Consider the following 19,391-nt stretch of genomic DNA (forward strand, 5'->3'; position numbering starts at 1 on the left):
TTCACCTAAGAGCCTCCCTCCCATGGAGGATTCAAATGAGCAAGGCGTGGTTTCAAAGAGCTGCTAAGTCCATCAAGAGATGAATGGATAAACAAACATGGTGTGTCCATGGTGCTCTACATGCCAATGTAAAGGACTCTGACAAATGCAAAACATGCCACTGAGAGAAGCCTCTCGCTACACACAGGCTGCTTCACACCGAGCGTGCGGAGCAGGTGGACTACAGACAGGGTGGGGGCTGGAGACTGTGAGGGCAGGGCAAGAGCGCCTGCTGCTCTTCCTCAGGACCCAAGTCCTGCTGCCAGCCCCAGAGTCACAACCAGAGGGTGGGACGCCCTCTCCTGGGCTCTGAAGGAACCTGAACACATGGGGCATATGCGCGTGCGCGCATACACACACACACACACACACACACACACACACACACACACACACACACACACACACACACATCCATTTCTTAAATCTGTTTTTTTTTTTTTTTTCTTTAGAGGAAGGAAATTCATGACTGTTTGTGGCTGAGGGACACTGGAGAGGATAAACAGTGACAAACAGTAAGTGTGTGGTTTCTCTTAGGTTAACAGAAGTTATTTGAAACTTCAGTCATGGTGGTAACCGCACAGCCACAAACACCCCGCACCACTGAATCAGACCCTTGAAATGGACAAGTGCCGTCGCTTGTAACTGACATCTCAACACAAATGCTGAAAACAGAAAAGCTTGTAGAAAAGGAGCAGACACGCTGCCTGCCAGATGTTCGGGGACTTCTACCCCAGCACTCACAGGGATTGGCGCCATCGGTGACAATCAGCATCCGCAGCGAGCTCAGGCTCACGTCCCTCTGGTCCCGATGGGCCATCATGGCCCAGTGTAAGTCCCGACACTTCACGAGAGCCACCTTGGCTACAGATCAAAGGGAAGAGTTAGGACACACAGACGCTAAGTGTGGGCCCAGATTCAATATGTTACAGTAAGAACATTTTTACTTATTTAGTAAGAGTTCTCACTTGGAGAAAAATTTTTAAAGTTTAAAAAAGACTGTGTGAACCTCTGGGTAAGCAAGCGTCATATTCGGCCACTGCGCAGTCAAGGAAACCCGGACAACACAGCATTCAATAGAGCTAACTATGGCTCAAATTCCAGAGGGTTCAATTTGTAAGAAAGAATGCAGGGAGGTAAGGCGAATAGCTTACCTACAGTAAGAACCCCAACATTTGGAAAGCCACCAAGGCAAAGACCCGACTCTCTACAGGGGCATACTTCCACCAGTCTCAATTAGCATGTGGACGTGTGTGATTACCTTTGTGGGCATGGACTCTCTGGACCCAAGAGAGAGGACAGGTCTTCATAACAGAGTAGGGCACACTGATTGTATGCATCTTATTCATTACATTCTGAAAAGCAAAGAAACATACGAAGCCGTCAATACAAAACGTGTATTTAGCACCTTTTCTTGTACTGGCATTCTGCTAACAATGTTACAGAGGAATTATTCACGTCCACCCTTTCAGAAAAGACTTGAGACACCAGCAATAGTGCTAAAGCCTCTCCAAGAGCTGCTCTAACCCTGGTTCTCTCCTCTCTCTCCCAGGGCACCACAGTGATGATACCTATCCCTCCAGTCCTTTGTCCACGCATGTGCATACACATGTGACTTTAGAAACACAAAATATTTAAATGCAAGCCACCACAGGATACATGTATTAACCACTTGCTGCTTTTCACTTCTACTGTTTCACAGATAAGTCTATGCACCTCAGAATCGGCTGCACATGTCTTAACAGTGTGGAAGCAAGGCCTCTGGATTCACATCCACCGGCATGTGCACACCTGTTTCTTTAGGGCTGACATAGAAGAGAAGCCCTGCTGGGTCACGAAGTTGCTGCTTTCAGAGAGTTAGCAGGCACTCCCCAACTGTCCCCAAGCCCCGGGGCGCTATGGCAGTCCTGCTTACCACACACCACAGGCTGAGGGGAGGATTGACAATGGAGCAGCTCCCCAGTTCCTAACAGGTCACGTGTTTGTACAGTAAAGCTGAGAGAACTGGGGTCAGGCAGGTCGCTGTCCTCCTGGCCATCCACATCAAGGATGTGAGCTCCCCAGAGACACAGTGCAACAGGATAATCAAGCCTGTGTTTGCAATGGATGGTGTGTGTGTGTGTGTGTGTGTGTGTGTGTGTGTGTGTGTGTGTGTGTCTGAGATGGTTCTACCTGGCTTGGAATTCGAGTATTCCAGGCTAGCCTTGAACTCATGGCGATTCTTCTGCTCAGCCACCCAAGTACTAGGATTTAAGTATCAGCCACCATCCCCAACTAAGCCTGAGATCAACCACGCTGTCACCATTTATATGCCCTTATGTACAAGGTACCATCCCTGCCCTCAAGGCCTAGGGCTGACACAGACTCTGTTTCAGGAAAACAGTGTTCTGTCTGCACTGGGTTATAGAAGACCCCTTCTCACACAGTCTTTATTTGTTCTGTTAACTTCTAATTAAAAACAAAAAAAGAGTAAACAGACTAAAGCCCTTTTCAACTTCATGGTTCCATACTTTTCTGTCCACCTAAATGGCATCTTACACAGTAGTTTTCCCAAAGAAATATACCCTTCCAATTCTACCCACCCAAAATCTCTACCTAGGTCATCTTAGCTATTTCCAAAGTCCACCTTGGCTGTCACCTCCTCGTGGACACTCCTGGATGACGGGATGAGAAAGACGCCATCCTTCTGATACCCACAGCATGCTCCCTCCTCCTATTACAGGAAGCACACCCCCACGCCCCCTTCCCCGTTCCTCTCTTCTGTGCTCGAAGCATGTAGTTTTGTCTTTTTTCTCACTGTGTGCATACGTGATGTGTGTCCATGATTGTTCACGCATGGCTGTGGACCCGTGTGCCATGTGTGTGTGAAGGGTCAGGTGACAGACAACCTTGGGCTTTGGTCCTTGAATCCGGCAGCATCTCTTTTATTTCATTTAAATTATTTTACCCCCTCTTCTCCTTCTCTGGAATTACAGGGGGTTGTAATCTACCTGATGTAGGTACAAGAAACTGAACCCAGGTCCTCTGCAAGAGCACCCAGAGCTCTCAACCACTGAGCCACCTCTCCAGCCCAAGGCAGGGTCTCCTGCTGTTCACCGCTACTACATCAGACTACCTGGGATAAGCTTCAGGGGATTCTCTTGCCTCTGCCTCCAATCACCTCACACTGGAATTGCAGATGTGCACTACTGTATCTTCTGCCTCCAATCACCTCACACTGGAATTGCAGATGTGCACTATTGTATCTTCTGCCTCCAATCACCTCACACTGGAATTGCAGATGTGCACTACTGTATCCTCTGTCTCCAATCTCCTCACACTGGAATTGCAGATGTGCACTACTGTATCCTCTGTCTCCAATCACCTCACACTGGAATTGCAGATGTGCACTACTGTATCCTCTGCCTCCAATCACCTCACACTGGAACTGCAGATGTGCACTACTGTATCCTCTGTCTCCAATCACCTCACACTGGAATTGCAGATGTGCACTACTGTATCTTCTGCCTCCAATCACCTCACACTGGAATTGCAGATGTGCACTACTGTATCCTCTGCCTCCAATCACCTCACACTGGAATTGCAGATGTGCACTACTGTATCCTCTGCCTCCAATCACCTCACACTGGAATTGCAGATGTGCACTACTGTATCCTCTGCCTCCAATCACCTCACACTGGAATTGCAGATGTGCACTACTGTATCTTCTGTCTCCAATCACCTCACACTGGAACTGCAGATGTGCACTATTGCGCCTCTTTTCTATGGATCCTGGGGATCTACGCTCAGGTCCCCATGCTTATGTGTCCTCTAGAAAATGTCACTGACATTTAGGAGCTTCAGCTACAACCCCAAGAGATGCACTTGTCACAGAGCCTCGGCCTCAGGCACATCTTAATATAAAGGCCCCCACCCTACAGCTTACCGCAAACATGCCATGCCACAGCCCAGCATCCTTCTTGAAGTCTAAAACATTGACTACGGCCTCTCCTGGAAAAGAGAAGATGGAGGGAAACAAGAGGCGGTCATGCTGAGCAGTGACTGACAATCACATTCATGCCCCCTTTGAAAAACAATTAGGAGATCAGCGTCTCTGGTTGCTGAGACCCCTACAAACTGGCTGGAGGAGGGTGACAGGGTGATGTGGCCATTACAGCGGCACTAAGGTAGAAACTCTTTAGCATTTAGGGGCATCATTAAGGAGTTTTTTCCTAGTGAAATAAGGAACATGTATTGGTCTTAGAAACTGGAATTTTCACAAATATATGTAAAAATTATACTTCTTTGAAAAACATGAAATATTGTTCTATATAAAACCCCATGTATACAGATGCCCACTTCTAGGTATATCTACAGGTAGATTAACAACAAAATAAAACGTGCACACACAAGGCGGCATCGAAATGTTTTCACTTTATGATAAATTTCTCCATATTTCTAACACTCAGGAGCTTGAGTCTCAGTGCCCCAGGGCAGACCCTTTGAATGATCACACTGGAACTGGACCCTGTCTGGGGCAGTATGATTCTTCTCACACATGCATATGCACATATTTAAAATCAGATAAAAATGTTGCTCTGAAATGCACACAGTCACCCTTCACTCTGCAAAGGGAAATAAAACACTGAAAAATGAATGTTGCCAAGAACATCTGGAAGTACATGCTGAAGCCAGATCTGGCAGCCCGGGCCCATGATTTTGGCACAAAGGGGCTTGAGGTGGAGGCCAGCCTGCTTTGACTGTAATTATGCAATATATATTTATATACCAAAAGGTTTACACTCTTTTTTCTTTTTGAGACAGGGTCTCATCTCATGCCATAGCTCAGGCTGGCCTCAAACTGACACTGTTCCTGCCTGTGTCCGTATGTCGGGACTACAGCTGTAGACCACATCATCTAGCTCAGAAGGTTTTCTGTTTAATTTGCACCTTTGGACCAATACTTAGTTGGAAGCTCCACATGGGAAGATGGGCGACATCTAAGCCCCACGGTACAAAACACATGGTTAATTGAGGTTTTCTATTTCTGCACTCCAGAAATCAGACTTTATAGATCTGGTTTGTCCAGAAGTTTATTTAAATTACAGATTTTTTTTTTTTTCTAAAGAAGGCAAAAGCAAGCCAAGAATGTTCTGGAACATTTCCACCTGAATTTGGTCATTAAATGGAGTCCAGTCACCAAGTGGGCGCTCACAGGCACACGAATCTGGAGCTAACAATGAGGGCAGTCACGGGATGAGGTCTGACCTTCGGAATAATTGCAGGCCTGGGACAGCGCTTGGCAGTGAGACAGCATCGCGAGCCGGGACACTGTCACCCCCATCACACTCCCCTCCTTGCTTGTTTTATACTAGAGAGAGAAACAAAAACAAACTGTAAGAAGCACAGTAAGATGGGTTATCATACACGACAAAACTCAGAGACAACCGAAACCCACATAAACCAAGACAATGGGCTTAATTTTACATGTTGAATAGGAACATTTAAGCCTTTGCACTTGGCTCCCACACTCTAACTAAACAGCCGAGACTGGGGGACAATGAAGCCTGGCTGGAGCATGCGCAAAGTGACTTCAAAGTTTAGTTGCTCATCAATATGACGTAGTCACCAAAACCACTAAGGCCAAGTGATTGAGCTGTGTGAACAGAAGCATGATGCCCAACACAGCTGTTTCTCGGGGGCTGCTCAGCGGTCGAGTGCTCGCCAAGCTGTGTAAGACACTGCTTTGATCCCCTCGTCCCACTGGAATCCCAAACCAAGAAGACATGGGGTCTCAGCTGGCAGCAGGGCCCTCCCTCTCCACTCCTGTAGACGGCGTCCCTGCTTTTGTCAGCCCTGTTCCATGCAGGCTGCAGCCTTTCGGACGTCACATCACAGAGGTGTCTTGTAGATTTCCCAACAGACCGTCGCCCACCTAACTTCCTCAGCTCCCGTGTCTCCTGGTCTCTCCCTCTCATCGCTCTGACCATCTCGGAGTTGGTTTTTCTCCCTTTCTCAGACAAGGTGTCTCACAATGTAGCCCAGGCTTGCCTGCAACTTGTGGCAATACTCCTGCCTCAGACTCACATGAGCTATCGTACCCACAATCATCTCTGACTATGCTTTCGATGCTGGCACTCGTGAGAATCTCCCCTCCTTCCTTCCCTCATGCCATCAGGTGTTTTACTTGGCTTGACTCCTGGCTCTGTGTCCACCCCGCCTCTCCTTCAGAAACCTGGACCCCAGCACCCTGCTGGAGTGCCTCCTGTCACTAGGAAGCATGCCACCAATGCTCCATCCCATCCCCCACCTCCACCCAGGAGAACTCTCTCTGTATTTTCTTCCTTTCTTTCTGAGACAGGGTCTCCCTAGGAAGCCCTGGCTATCCCAGAACTCACTAGATAGACCAGGCTGTCCTGGAGCTCACAGAGATTTGCTTTGCTCTACTTCCTGAGTGCTGGGATTAAAGGCGTGCGCTACACACTGCCTGACTCTTCCTGTACTTTCTACTGAACTGAAGGATTCTGCCATTCATCCAGGTGCCCAGATCAGGAATCGAAGTGTTTCTTGCCTTCTCTCTCTTTGGGATCAGCAGCTAAATCTGGCGCAATCAACTTCCCCTATTGTCTTCCAGCCCCATCCACTCCTCTTACCCATCTCCACGAGCTCTGACTCACTCCAATAACTTTTCAAAAGAAGATTTATTTTTATTTTATGTGCACTGGTGTTTTGCCTGCATGTATGTCTGTGTGAGGGTGCCAGGTCACCTAGAACTGGAGTTACAGACAGTTGTGAGCCACCACGTGAATTAAGACTTGAACTCTTCCTCCGGAAGAGCAGCTAGTGTTCTTAACCACTGAGCCATCTCTCCAGCTCAGAAGCTTTTGTTTAAGCAGGTCAGGGCTGCAGAGATGGCTCATCAGTTAGAGCACTGGCTGCTCTTACAGAGGACCCAGTTCAGTGCCCAGCACCCACATAGCAGTTCACAACTGTCTAGAACTTCAGTTCCAGGGGATCTAAAGCCCTCTTCTGGACTCTGTAGGAACTGCATGCACACGGTCCACTTACAGACACTGGTGAAACATTCATACACATAAAATTTAGAGGAAAAAACCTACTGCTCCCTTTACAACCCAGCCAGTCTACATAAATGTGCATTTTAACGCTACTGTTTGTTTGTACGGTGTGGGGGAGCACACACAGGTGCCACAGCACTCGTGTAAGGTTGAGGGACAGCCCTGTGGAATTGGTTCTCTCCTCCCAATTTTATGTGAATTTTGTGGTCAAACTCGTCAGGCTCGAGTGGCAAGATCTTACCTGCCGAGCCATCCGGCCGGCCGGCCCCAGATGAACCTTTTTTATATAATAAAGTCATTCTTATTGCCCTCCTGCTGACAACCCTTTAATAGTTTCCAACGCAGTAGGGGAACCTGTGGGGCACGGGGCCCTCGCACAAGTGGATCCTGAGTGGCAGGGCCACGCAGTCCAGGCACGGCCGCGCCACATGCGGCCAGGGTACCACGGAGGGCTGCATGGTAAAGGGCCAACCTCGGCTAGCAGCTCCAGTGTCCGGAGGGGAGGGAGGCAAGAGAAGCCTCACCAGTGAACGGTGACTATCTTTCAGACACACTCCGCTCTCTCTCCTCTTTGCAGTCAACAGTTGCTCCACCTTCTACTTTGGTGGCCAAAGCTATTTCAAATTTTACTCATACTTGTTATTACAAAAGATTTCAGTATGTACCATGCCCCAAGCCTTTTAAAAGGTTTAATGGATGTGCTTACTAATTAATTTAGCAAGTAGCTGGTGAACAAGTCTTAAGAGGCCACAGAGGTGAAGGGTACAGCATCAGTCACAGGACTTCAGTCATGTGACCTTCGGACAGTTAACAAGTCTGTAGTTCCGTCCCCGTGTCCATAGAGCAGTTTTTTAAAATATAGATTATTTATTCATTGGGGGGGCACCTACGTCACGATACACAAGTGGGGGGAGAGGACAACTTGTGGAAATCAGTTCTCTCCTACCTCACAAGTTTTGGGACTAGAACTCAGCACCTTTACCTACTAAGCCAACTCCCTGAGTCCACGGGGCAGGTTTACAGGTTGAAATCTAGTAACTTGTTGCCACACTCACAGCTTCTCATCACAGCGCATGGGGATTCACACAAACTAGTCAAGGTGCGGAGAATGGGAGGCGCAGAAGACTCAGCCTAACGGGCACCTCCTCCCAAGACTCAGGGTCATGCCGAAGAGGAGGCGGGTGGGTGGACGGTAAGAATCAGAGCTGGGGGTGAAATGTGGAAACAGTTTTCTGGACACACAGGACCGCTGCCCACGTGAACTTACAGTGGGAGCAAGCCCTGCTCCAGCTCCAGCCAGACAAAATCCCAGCATGGAGAGGCAAGGTGGGCATCAAGTCCCACGCCCAGCACAGGAGCTACTGGCCATTGATGGTGCGGTGAAAGAGACAGTCAGTCTGTTTAGAGGTGTGCCCCCAACTCCCCACAGGTTGCCACATTCCAGTGGAAGGCCACACATCCACGAATGTACTTTTTGAGTTAAAAAAAAAAAAAGACACAAATTTGGGTGGGTAGGAAAGTGGGTACATCTGGGAAGACAGGGGAGATGATGACTGAATCAAAAACACTGTACAGAACTGACAACGCTAACTTTATAATAAAAGTAAATCACTAAAAAAAATATAAGAAAGAGGAAAATAAATAAAAAATAAACTTAACGAAGGAGCTGAGCTCTCTCTGGGCATTACAGGAGAGAAGAAGTGACTGCGGAGTCCTCAGCCCTGAGGCTGCAGGGGTGCTGTAGGAGCTGCCCTCAGCCACCCGGCCCCGAACCTTCAAGCCCTCAGGCACCTGTGTTCTAGGACTTTCCTTTCTGTCTGCTGGATTCACTGCTCCCTCGTTTCTCCGCTGCTTTACCTCTGTCAGTCGGCCACCTCTCACACCTGTGCTTCTCCTGAGACTTCTGCAGCTCCCTCCTGACTGAGCGGTTAGGATGACAGCGACCAGCACAGGGGACAGACCACGCCCATGCCCCTGGTTGTGTCCTCACTTTCTTCCTGGGTACCTCTTTTCCTCTTAACTCTCATGCTTCAAGTCTTTACTAAAATCTCTTTTAATAAACTCCGACTCTGCCTCAGAAGTTAATGGCAACCAAAGGCTGAGGGGCCCCCAGCTGGATCAGGCCCTCTGAATAGGTGAGATAGTTGATTGGCTTGATCAGTTTGGGAGGCATCTAGGCAGTGGTACCAGGTCCTGTGCTCATTGCATGAGTTGGCTGTTTGAAACCTGGAGCTTATGGCAGGGACACTTGGCTCAGTCTGGGAGGAAGGGACTGGACCTGCCTGGACTGAATCTACCAGGTTGATCGCAGTCCTCGGGGGAGGCTTTGCCCTGGAGGAGGTGGGAATGGGGGGTGGGCTGGGGGTAAGGGGAGGGGGTGGGAGGGGGGAGAACAGGGGAACCCGTGGCTGATATGTAGAACTGAATGGTATTGTAAAATAAAATAAAAGGAAAAAAAAGTTAATGGTAATAGAAGGTCCCCTACAAGGCGTTTACAAGGCTACAAAATGGAAATATATCTCTTAGCATTCATTAACATGCATCTGAAGCTAAAGGAAAGTCAGGAAACACACACAGCCTCCAGACTTACCTCAATGTACGCTGGTTCTGTACCAGCGGGGGCGATGTGGGGCTGCCAGTCTTTGGGAGGCTTTGAAAGGTACTTGGAATCTGTTACAACCCACTTGAGCCGAGGCCAACCTAAATCAAATCCAGAGTGAAAACTGAGTTGCCTAAGCCACGAGTGAGAGACTTCACACTGAACTAGTCATCTTAAATGTCTAGAGCATATTAAGATCATTTCATCATCAATAAAATACTTCATTTTTATTAGGTTTTAGTGAAAAACCACCAATTACAGCTTCTTTCAAGAGAGCACTTGTTACACATGATAAATGCAGGCCTTGGCACACCTCAACAATGGGGAGACCAGTTTGTCAACAGAAGCCTGCGAAGCCTTGGGTCCTGGTGGCCCGGCTTTAACATACACACTGCAGTAGCAGCCTTTCCGGCCAGTAGCCCAAAGGTTACGAGTGTGGCTACAGAATCAGACAGACTGGGTTCAATCCACTGCTCAGCCATTTGTTAGCTGGGATTTGAGGATTCTGTTTCTCAATTTCCTACCTGAAAAACAGGATAATTACTGTACCTATTTCTAATGACTAAGAACTAAAAACAAACAAACAGAAAACCACACAGGAAGCCCTTAGCTGTTACTCTCAGGAGGCAGAGGCAGGTGGATGTCTGTGGGTTCGAGGACAGATTGGGTTACACAGAGAAACCCTGTCTTGACAAAAGCAGAAAAAAAGAAAAAGAAAACTACAGCACTTGGGTTTGACTTCCACTTGGTAACTTGGGTATGCGCATCACTTACTCACCTTTAAACTGCACAATCTCTCCGTTCTGAGTTTTTGGCAGGCCCTTCAGACAGATTTCACTGGTGAGAGCCAAGGCAATCCCGCAGCTCCCTAGCAAGAAGCCAATCTGTTGACCTCCGGCATCCTGTGGAGGAAAATCATGAGTGAGCACAGTGAGGGTGTGAGTGTGAGTGAGCAAGAGTGAGCACAGTGATTGTGTGAGCGTGAGTGAGCACAGTGAGGATGTGAGCGTGAGTGAGCAAGAGTGAGCACAGTGATTGTGTGAGCGTGAGTGAGCAAGAGTGAGCACAGTGAAGGTGTGAGCACAGTGAGGATGTGAGCGTGAGTGAGCAAGAGTGAGCACAGTGAGGATGTGAGCGTGAGTGAGCAAGAGTGAGCACAGTGAGGGTGTGAGTGTGAGTGAGCACAGTGAGGGTGTGAGTGTGAGTGAGCAAGAGCACACCAGGCTTAGCAACAGCACCCAGGGATGCCCCCGCCACTGTGCCATGGAGCCGGGCAGCTCGAGACAACACGGCTCCACACACTCTCTGTGGTGGTCTCCTGAGGACGAGCAGACCTGCTCTAACCTGACACTGCACACCCAAGCCACTGCACCCCGCTCTGGCTCTTAGGCAAGGGGACCAATTCTAACACTTTTCTTTTCCCAGCCCTGCCCTCGGATCTAAGAGGGACAGCTACCCAGGCCGGAACAACAGGAATAACGCAGATGGATATCAAAGGCTCTATTTCCAGACAATTACACCAAATCTTATCTTCCTTTATTCTTCTACTTTAAAGGAAAAAGATTTAACTTTAAATAGCAGCAAAAGCAACCAAAGGCAAAGTCTGAAGAGTTCACACACCACCTTTGAAGTAGCGTTAGGAAACTATACAAGTACTCTCAACTTCAGACTTCCTGAGTAACAAAATGACAGACTCTATTCATCAACTAAAACTTTAGCAATGCTACCAAGTTGTTGATTACTTTAAAAATGTGCTTTCTTATAAATCAACATTCTCCACCATAGTAGTTTCTAACATCAGTTCTCAGTAATAAACAGCTCAGGGAGAAACCAACCTAAGTGGAAATCTGCATTGCCATTTTTACTATCAGGGCTGACATGGTCCGAACAAAATTCTCCATTCCGGATCAGTCACCTCCACCACTGCATCATCACCTTCCCTCACCTCCACCACTGCGTCATCACCTTTCCACTCAGCCATTCTGGGTTGTGTGAAATGGTTAAGGGAAATCCCTTGATAGAATGAGTCTGAAGGAATGGCACTCTATGAATGGTAACCACTGTACACTCAATACATGCCTCCTATGGTTTTTAAAATGGTAATGTTGTAAAAATTCTTTCATAGATGAAATGTGTTATCTGCTTGACACTGTTATTTACATAATTTTTGACAACTTTCATGTTTTTGGAAAGTAGAGTATTTAAAAATATGATCATGTTGCTTCTTTTTCCTTTCTTTTCTTTTTTTCTTTCTTTCTTTTTTTTTTTAAGACAGTATCTATCTGTGTAGCCCTGGCTGTCCTGGATCTTGCTCTGTAGACCAGGCTGGCCTCGAACTCACAGAGATCCGCCTGCCTCTGCCTCCCGAGTGCTGGGACTAAAGGCGTGCACCACCACCGCCCAGCAATCACATTGCTTCTAGTATCACTGAGTCAGTCCAGTGCCTACCGTATCACAGCAAAGGACATTAACACAGCGATATTACCTTTCTGGTCAGTGGTACTTCTATGGGTACTGGAATCACCTCTGCCAGGAGACATCCATAAAAAGCCACCATAAACATTACAGGATCATTGTTGGGGTAAACCAAGGCAACCTAAAATCCCAAAAGACATTCAACAACAGTGGAGAACAGACTGGTTAACTCTATGCACATAGAACATCTTCCATAAACACAGTAAGTCAAATATTGAATAGTCATTCCTTCTGAAGGAAACTGAGGGACTGAGAAGGACAAGAGCATCTGTTGGAGCACCATCATCCCCACAGTTATACCCTATATCCTAGGGGTTGGCGACGCAGCTCAGAGAGCATTTGCCCCACACAGGCCCCATTTGCACTTCCTAGCAACACCAAAAAGCAAAGCCAAAATCATAAAACTTACACGTTTTGAGAAATAAAAATGCAATTCATTATCATTACGGTAAAATGTTTCATTTAATCTTAGTTGTGACTTAGTAGCAAACAGCTTGCCTAATATGTTAATTACTCAGGCAGTCTAAGGCAATTTACATAGCACAGGGTTAATAGCGTAAATGTGGTGGCTATCTCAAGACAGAGCAGCATCTACTTTAAAGCTGTGCCTCTCCCAGGAAGTGCACACTGGGACCACAGAGGCCTGCTCTTAACTACTTAATCCCATCACTCCCTAGTCACTCAGCATGCAGTGTTCCAGCACGAAGGCATCTGGCAACATATGAACAACTGCAAATACAGTCGACTCCCCAAGAGGTGAGCAAGGAGAACACAGGCCTGCAATTCCTTCTGCTAAGCCACAGGGATGACTCACCTTCCTACTTTACTCAAGGATGCAGAAACACACATCTCACTGTACCTCGACGCTTGTTCTGCGCTTGGATAGTCACAGATTACCATTTGGGATCTAATTATACCACTGGATTCTTTTTAATTTTTAAAAGTTCCCTTTTATTTAGTGTTACTGTTTGTGTACGGTGTGTATGTGAGCGCAGGGTGTATGCCATGGTGCATGTGTGCTTAGAGGTCAACTTCCAGGTCTCCCGCCACAGCGAGGTTTGGACAGCAAGCCCTTGACCCGGTCAGCCATTCCTCCGGCCCCTCAGTTGCTGGATTCCTGTTTCTTCTCCATTTGCAATCAAGTCTTCAAACTCACTCCAAAGGCGAGTTCAGTCTAAACCTTCAAACTGCCCTAGAGGTCTAAAAGTGACTAATTCCACAGAACCATTTCTTTACTGCTCACAAATGGCCATCTTGACATTTGCGTAGACACAACATCACCGGCTTAAAATTTAGTGAGCCATGGAAAATCCCCAGTGTCTGTTTGTATAAGTAAAAGCCACACTTTAAGTACTTCTGACATCTTGTAAAAGCTGTTTAAAGAGTTACTTGAGGGTCCAGGAGATAGTCTAAAAGTGCTTGCCACCAAACCTGAAGACCTGAGTTTAATCGCTGGGATTGACTTAGTGGAAGGGGAGACCCGGCTCCACGAGCTATCTATCTATCTATCCTCTGACCTCCACGTGAACACTCATGTTCACACACACACACACACACACACACACACACACACACACACACACGTGTAAAAAATATTTTCTTAAAAAAGTTAGTTTAAGACATTCTGAGATCATTAGTCTACTGAAAAGAAAGCCGGGGCCAGTGGGGCGGCTGAATGGACAAGGGGCTTGCCGTGCGGTCTAGACAGTCTGAGTCGATAGAAATCCAGAACCAATTCCAGAGTCATCTCAAGACCTCCATAAGACCCCACCCCCCACAAGTCAATAGATGAAAGTAAGTTAGTTCATAAAAACTGCTGTGGAGGAGCTGGTGTTTCATTCTACAGAAAAACAGTAATGTTGAATGGCGGGGAGTAATCATATTCAGTACATTACTAACAGGAGAAGAAAAAAATGGAAAATTAAACAGCTATAATGTCACTTCCAATTAAGAACTAAATGAACAGTGTCAACTTGCCTTTAACAATTTTAAGAGCCAGTTTTATAAAGACAAAGACTGGATTCAACATCAAAGTATTTACCTTTAGAAAGACTTAATTTTCCTTTTTATTACCTCAGTTTACCAACAAGCAGCTCCAGAAAGAGGCCCGAAGCCTCTCAACCACAAACCAGCGCCTAGCACTGAGCTAGACCTTTGGGACTCTACACTGAACTGGTTTTTATTGTCTAAAGATAAGAGTGACATTGACTTCTGGAAAGATGCTCAGGGTTAAACGCACTGGCTGGTCTCCCAGGGACCAGGGCTGCCTTTCCTGCACACGCGGTCGCTGACCACCACGTGCAGCTCCAGTCCTAGGGAACCTGACACCCTCTTCTGACATCCTGCACCAGGCACACGGTACAGACACACACGCAGGCAGCACACCATGCATGTGTGCTGGGGGACGGTCTGCATGTCAGATTGCTCTGACTGGTCAATAAATAAAACACTGATTGGCCAGTGGCCAGGCAGGAAGTATAGACGGGACTAACAGAGAGGAGAACTGAGAGAACAGGAAGGCGGAGGAAGAGACTGCCAGCCTCCGCCATGACAAGCAGCATGTGAAGATGCCGGTAAGCCACGAGCTACGTGGTAAGGTATAGATTTATAGCAATGGACTAATATAAGATGTAAGAACTAAAAAAAGAACTAGATAGCTAGAAGCCTGAGCCATTAGGCCAAACAGTTTAAATAATATAAGCATCTGTGTGTTTATTTTATAAGTGGGCTGTCGGACTGCCAGGGCTTGGCGGGACCCGGGGAAAAAACTCTCCAGCTACACATATAACACAAATAAATAAGTATCTTAAAAAGAAGTTATGTGAATCTTACTATTGTACAACAAAAGCCCAGAGTGCATGTATCAGAAACAAAAGAACATCACCTTCTAAACAAAACAGAATAAATTACCCTGTCTCCAGGTTTTAACACAGGTTCATTTTTGGTCCCCAGTTTATTAAGCAGCGTGTAGGCCAACTTTAAACTTCTGCTCCACAACTTTCCTGGGAAAAGAAAACAATCAGACAGAAAAAATTATAAGCCTATTCCAGCGAGCGAGCGAATGCGCTGACTAAGACAAGGCCAGTCAAGAGCGGTTGGGGTGTCAGTACCACCCTCCCCCCACCACAGCAAGTCTCCCTGCAAGCAACCTCTCACGAACCACTCTTGTCCCGGGACAAAGAGAATGTCACCCTGCCCGACTTAATATTTCAGTTCTTTTCTGTGGCTTTATTTTTTTTCTTTTTCTTTTTCAGACAGGGTCTCACCATTTAGTCCTGGCTGTCCTAGAACTTGCTATGTAGACCAGGCTGGCCTCAAACTCACAGACATCTGTCCACCTCTGCCTCCCAAGTGCTGGGAATAAGGGTGAGTGCCACCGATACATGGCTCATATCAAAATATACTTTATGATGTAACAAGAGTATCCTTAAGTATCCCTTTAAAGAGAGGGCACCATTTTTTTGTTTGTTTTACAACAGAAGACTCAAAAACAGCGGATTCTGTCCCAGGCTTCTCTGAAGAACCACGCATGTAGGTCTCATCAGTTACTTGAGACTGGAGGAATTAATTCAAATAATTTTAAAAAAGAGCAAGCTGAGCATGGGCTTGGGCCTGACCTTCAGGAGGCTGTGGCAGGAAGATTTCTTCTGGTTTGAGGCCAGGCTGGTTACATGTGAAATTCTGTCTTACAGAACAATCTACAACAGAACTAAGATCAGAAGAGAAGTTAGTTCTAGGAGCCATGTGGCTGTACTCCTCGGTGTCAATGACCATGACAGGGACCTTAGCAGAGGGGTGGGGGTGGGGGTGGGGGGTGGGGCTGGAAAAATGGAAAAGTACTGAGTTTTATTCTTTATAGAACTGTGTGCTTTTAGAAGAAGATGCAGACTGAAGCTCTAAGTGATGGTTTTTCTTCTCCATAACCATTAATACTGACAAAATACTTTCTAAACCCCTTCTCTAGCCAGGTGCCATGGTTCATGCCTGAAACCTCGGAAATCAGGAGGCTAAGAGCAAGGCCATCCTTGGCTACAAGTTTGAGGCCATCCTGGGCTACAAAGACGTTGTCTCAAAAACACAACCCAAACAAAACAAATCCTGCTGTGGGATGGTCTGTATGTCAAATGCTCTGATTGGTCAATAAATAAAACACTGATTGGCCAGTGGCCAGGCAGGAAGTATAGGCGGGACTAACAGAGGAGAAAAGAGGGAACAGGAAGGCAGAAGGAGTCACTGCCAGCTGCCACCATGACAAGCAGCATGTGAAGACTCCGGTAAGCTACGAGCTACGTGGCAAGGTATAGATTTATGGGAATGGATTAATTTAAGATATAAGAACAGTTAGCAAGAAGCCTGCCACAGCCATACAGTTTGTAAGCAATATAAGTCTCTGTGTTTACTTGGTTGGGTCTGAGCAGCTGTGGGACTGGCGGGTGACAGAGATTTGTCCTGACTGTGGGCAAGGCAGGAAAACTCTAGCTACAAAATCCTCCCTAAGGAAAATGTTTAGCAATCACTCCACTTGGAACATAGGGTCTAATTAATAATTGAGACATATCCAACTGAGAAACACCAAGAGAAGCACTACCCCCAATCCACGAGAACGCTTAGCGCAGTGGGGACCCACCGTATGTGAGGGTGTAGACTGGTTTCCCGGACACGTCCAGCCCGGTCAGGCAGGGGCACTTGGCTTGGGTAGAGCCCCAGCGCTGCAGGGCGGATTCTAGTGCAGGGGGCCAGTTACAGATGACTCCGAGGGGCTCGCCCTTCACTGGCGTCATCTGTCGGCCCTCAGGCTTTGGCTGGTTGGGATCTGGCTGAGGTACTGTAGCAAACAGGCAAGAAGATGAAGTAAGTTCATGTGCCTCTAACACAACTCTAACCTCAAACACATCTCCTCCTCTGCGTCTCTGGCTTATTCTTGAAGAGAACGGAAGACCTTAGGGCTTCCGTCATCCTCCAGAGGAGTCACAGCGTCCAGGGCAGGGCTGGCTCCTACTCCCATCGCTCCTTACAGGGCCCCAAGGCAGGGGCTGCTCAGCAGTGTCAGCTGAGCAGAGCTGTGAGGGACAGAGATGAACACCTACGCCAAGACTCAGAGGGGCTGTTTGTGCTCATTGATATACCGTAGGTTTTGCTACAGTGAACAAGGATTATTCAAATCATTCTTTAACTCCTACTTTTTTTTGTTGTTTATTGTTGGTTTTGGTTGTTTGTTTTTGTTTTAAGACAGGGTCTCCCTAAGTAGGCTTGGTTGACTTGGATCTCGATCTGTAGACCAGGCTGGACTTGAACTCATAGAGAGCCACCTGCCTCTGTCTCCCACTGTGCTCAGGCTTAAATTATACATTCTCACAGAAGGAGAGATGATTACATATAGACTACACAGTCAAGCATTCACTGTGTGCAACCATGACCATGGTACACCGTGAAGGGGAACAAGCAGGGGTGGAGGCTTTCCCCCCAGTCTCAGAGTTCAGGAGGCTGCAGGAAGAACAAGTTCAAACTGAAGGTCTGCCAAGGAATACTGCCAAGACTCGTGTCTCCACAAGCACCTGGAGAAAACAAACACGCATGGACAGCCAGAGCGCACCAGGGGCACATAGACAGCAGTGAGGATAAACCCTCAACTCGGTGTGATCGTCCGGGGGCGATGTTCTCGCTCCTCTCCTCCCTGAGTCGTAGTCACCCACTGCCCAGCTTGTCCTGGTTTTGCTGTGTGCATGCTCCCAGTGCATGCTGTAGCTGTATGTGAGCCAAAGAGATGGCTCAGTGGTTCAGAGCACTGACTGCTCTTCCAGAGGACCCAGGTTCAATTCCCAGCACCCACATGTCAGCTCACAGCTCTCTGTGACTCCAGTGCCAGGGGATCTGATGCCCTCGTCTGACCTCTGTATGAAAGTGTGACACATACATGCACGAGGGAAAATACCATCCATGCAAAATAAATTAGTATAGACAACTAAATATAAGAAGAAAGCTGTTCGTTGTAACTCACTATTATGATGGATTTGTAGGAATTTGTTTTGACTCCTTCTTTTCCCAGAGTTAGTATACAAAGTGATGGGTTTCCTAACAGCATTTTTTTCTATTTTTTTTTTTAAAGATTCATTTATTTATCACATATACAGTGTTCTGTTTGCATGTGTCCCTGCAGGCCAGAAGAGGGAGCCAGATCTCATTACAGATGGTTGTGAGCCACCATGTGGGTGCTGGGAATTGAACTCATGACCTCTGGAAGAACAGCCAGTGTTCTTAGCCTCTGAGCCATCTCTCCAGCCCCTAACAGCATTTTTATACGTCTGATTCATGACACTCCCTTCTTGCTCATCCCCACTCCCAGCTCTCCAACCCGCTCCTGCTGGCCTCCCTCTCCCTAGATCTCATTTCTGCCTCTTAGGCCCACCTCTGCTAAGACTTCCTTCTCCTCTCTCACAGTCCTTTTTTCAGGACCTGCACACACACATTTAAATCTAGATTCTGCAAGAAAAACCATGCTGTCTTTATGTTTCTGAGTCTGGCTTATTTACTTAGTGCAATGAACTCTACTTGCATCCATTTCTTTGAATTCATTCTTCTACTGACAAAATATTCAATTCATTCCTTATTTTGCATAATTTTCAGACCATTACAGACCCTTAAAGGTAGTCTACATTTAACAGGACTACCCAGGAGTGACTGCTAATAAACTGTCTCTTGTCTACAGAGACTGTACACCTGGTAGGCACAGTTTTCCACTAGGGCTTCATGCACAAGAAAGCTTCCAAAAGATACTGGTGTTTTCTTTTCCAAAAATGACCATTAGTCAAAGAAATCTATTTACAATTAGTAAAACATTGTTATAACCCGACAAAGATCAAAACTAGTCTCCAACATGCCAAATTCCATCACTATTCTGACGCGATTACACTCTACATCTAGACTCAGGACAGACAAACAAACAAACCCCACAAACACAAGTACAAACTGATCGGGCTTACTAATAGCTCCTAACACAGTAAGAGTCCGCCCCCTACCCCACCCCCAACCCTCGTCTCCCTCCCTCTTCTACCTCACCTTTTTTTATGGAGGTCTATTCATCAGCTTCAGTCATAGAGAATGGCTGCCCTTTACCCACACTCACACCCATTCCATTCCCTTTTCAAGTTTTCTGATGAAATCCAGGCTATCATGATTTCATCAGTGAATGTATTTAATTATTGCACAAATAAATTCTGATGACT

At 46.9% G+C, this 19,391-nt stretch overlaps 1 protein-coding gene across 4 annotated transcripts in view; it reads right to left on the bottom strand.

Moving 5' to 3' along the window:
- Dip2b (disco interacting protein 2 homolog B) overlaps positions 1-19,391 on the bottom strand; it is a 202,453-nt gene that overhangs the window by 55,907 nt on the left and 127,155 nt on the right. For all 4 annotated transcript variants that reach the window (XM_037197366.1, XM_028874585.2, XM_028874586.2 and 1 more), the window contains 9 exons: positions 16,796-16,993; positions 15,079-15,170; positions 12,179-12,289; positions 10,472-10,595; positions 9,685-9,794; positions 5,287-5,389; positions 3,965-4,029; positions 1,301-1,394; positions 784-903 (listed from right to left, as the gene is read on the bottom strand). In XM_037197366.1, the coding sequence (XP_037053261.1) occupies positions 784-903; positions 1,301-1,394; positions 3,965-4,029; positions 5,287-5,389; positions 9,685-9,794; positions 10,472-10,595; positions 12,179-12,289; positions 15,079-15,170; positions 16,796-16,993 (1,017 nt within the window). The remainder of the gene's footprint in view (positions 1-783; positions 904-1,300; positions 1,395-3,964; positions 4,030-5,286; positions 5,390-9,684; positions 9,795-10,471; positions 10,596-12,178; positions 12,290-15,078; positions 15,171-16,795; positions 16,994-19,391) is intronic.

The sequence above is a fragment of the Peromyscus leucopus genome, chromosome 20, assembly GCF_004664715.2.
Source record: "Peromyscus leucopus breed LL Stock chromosome 20, UCI_PerLeu_2.1, whole genome shotgun sequence".
Lineage (NCBI taxonomy): Eukaryota > Metazoa > Chordata > Mammalia > Rodentia > Cricetidae > Peromyscus > Peromyscus leucopus.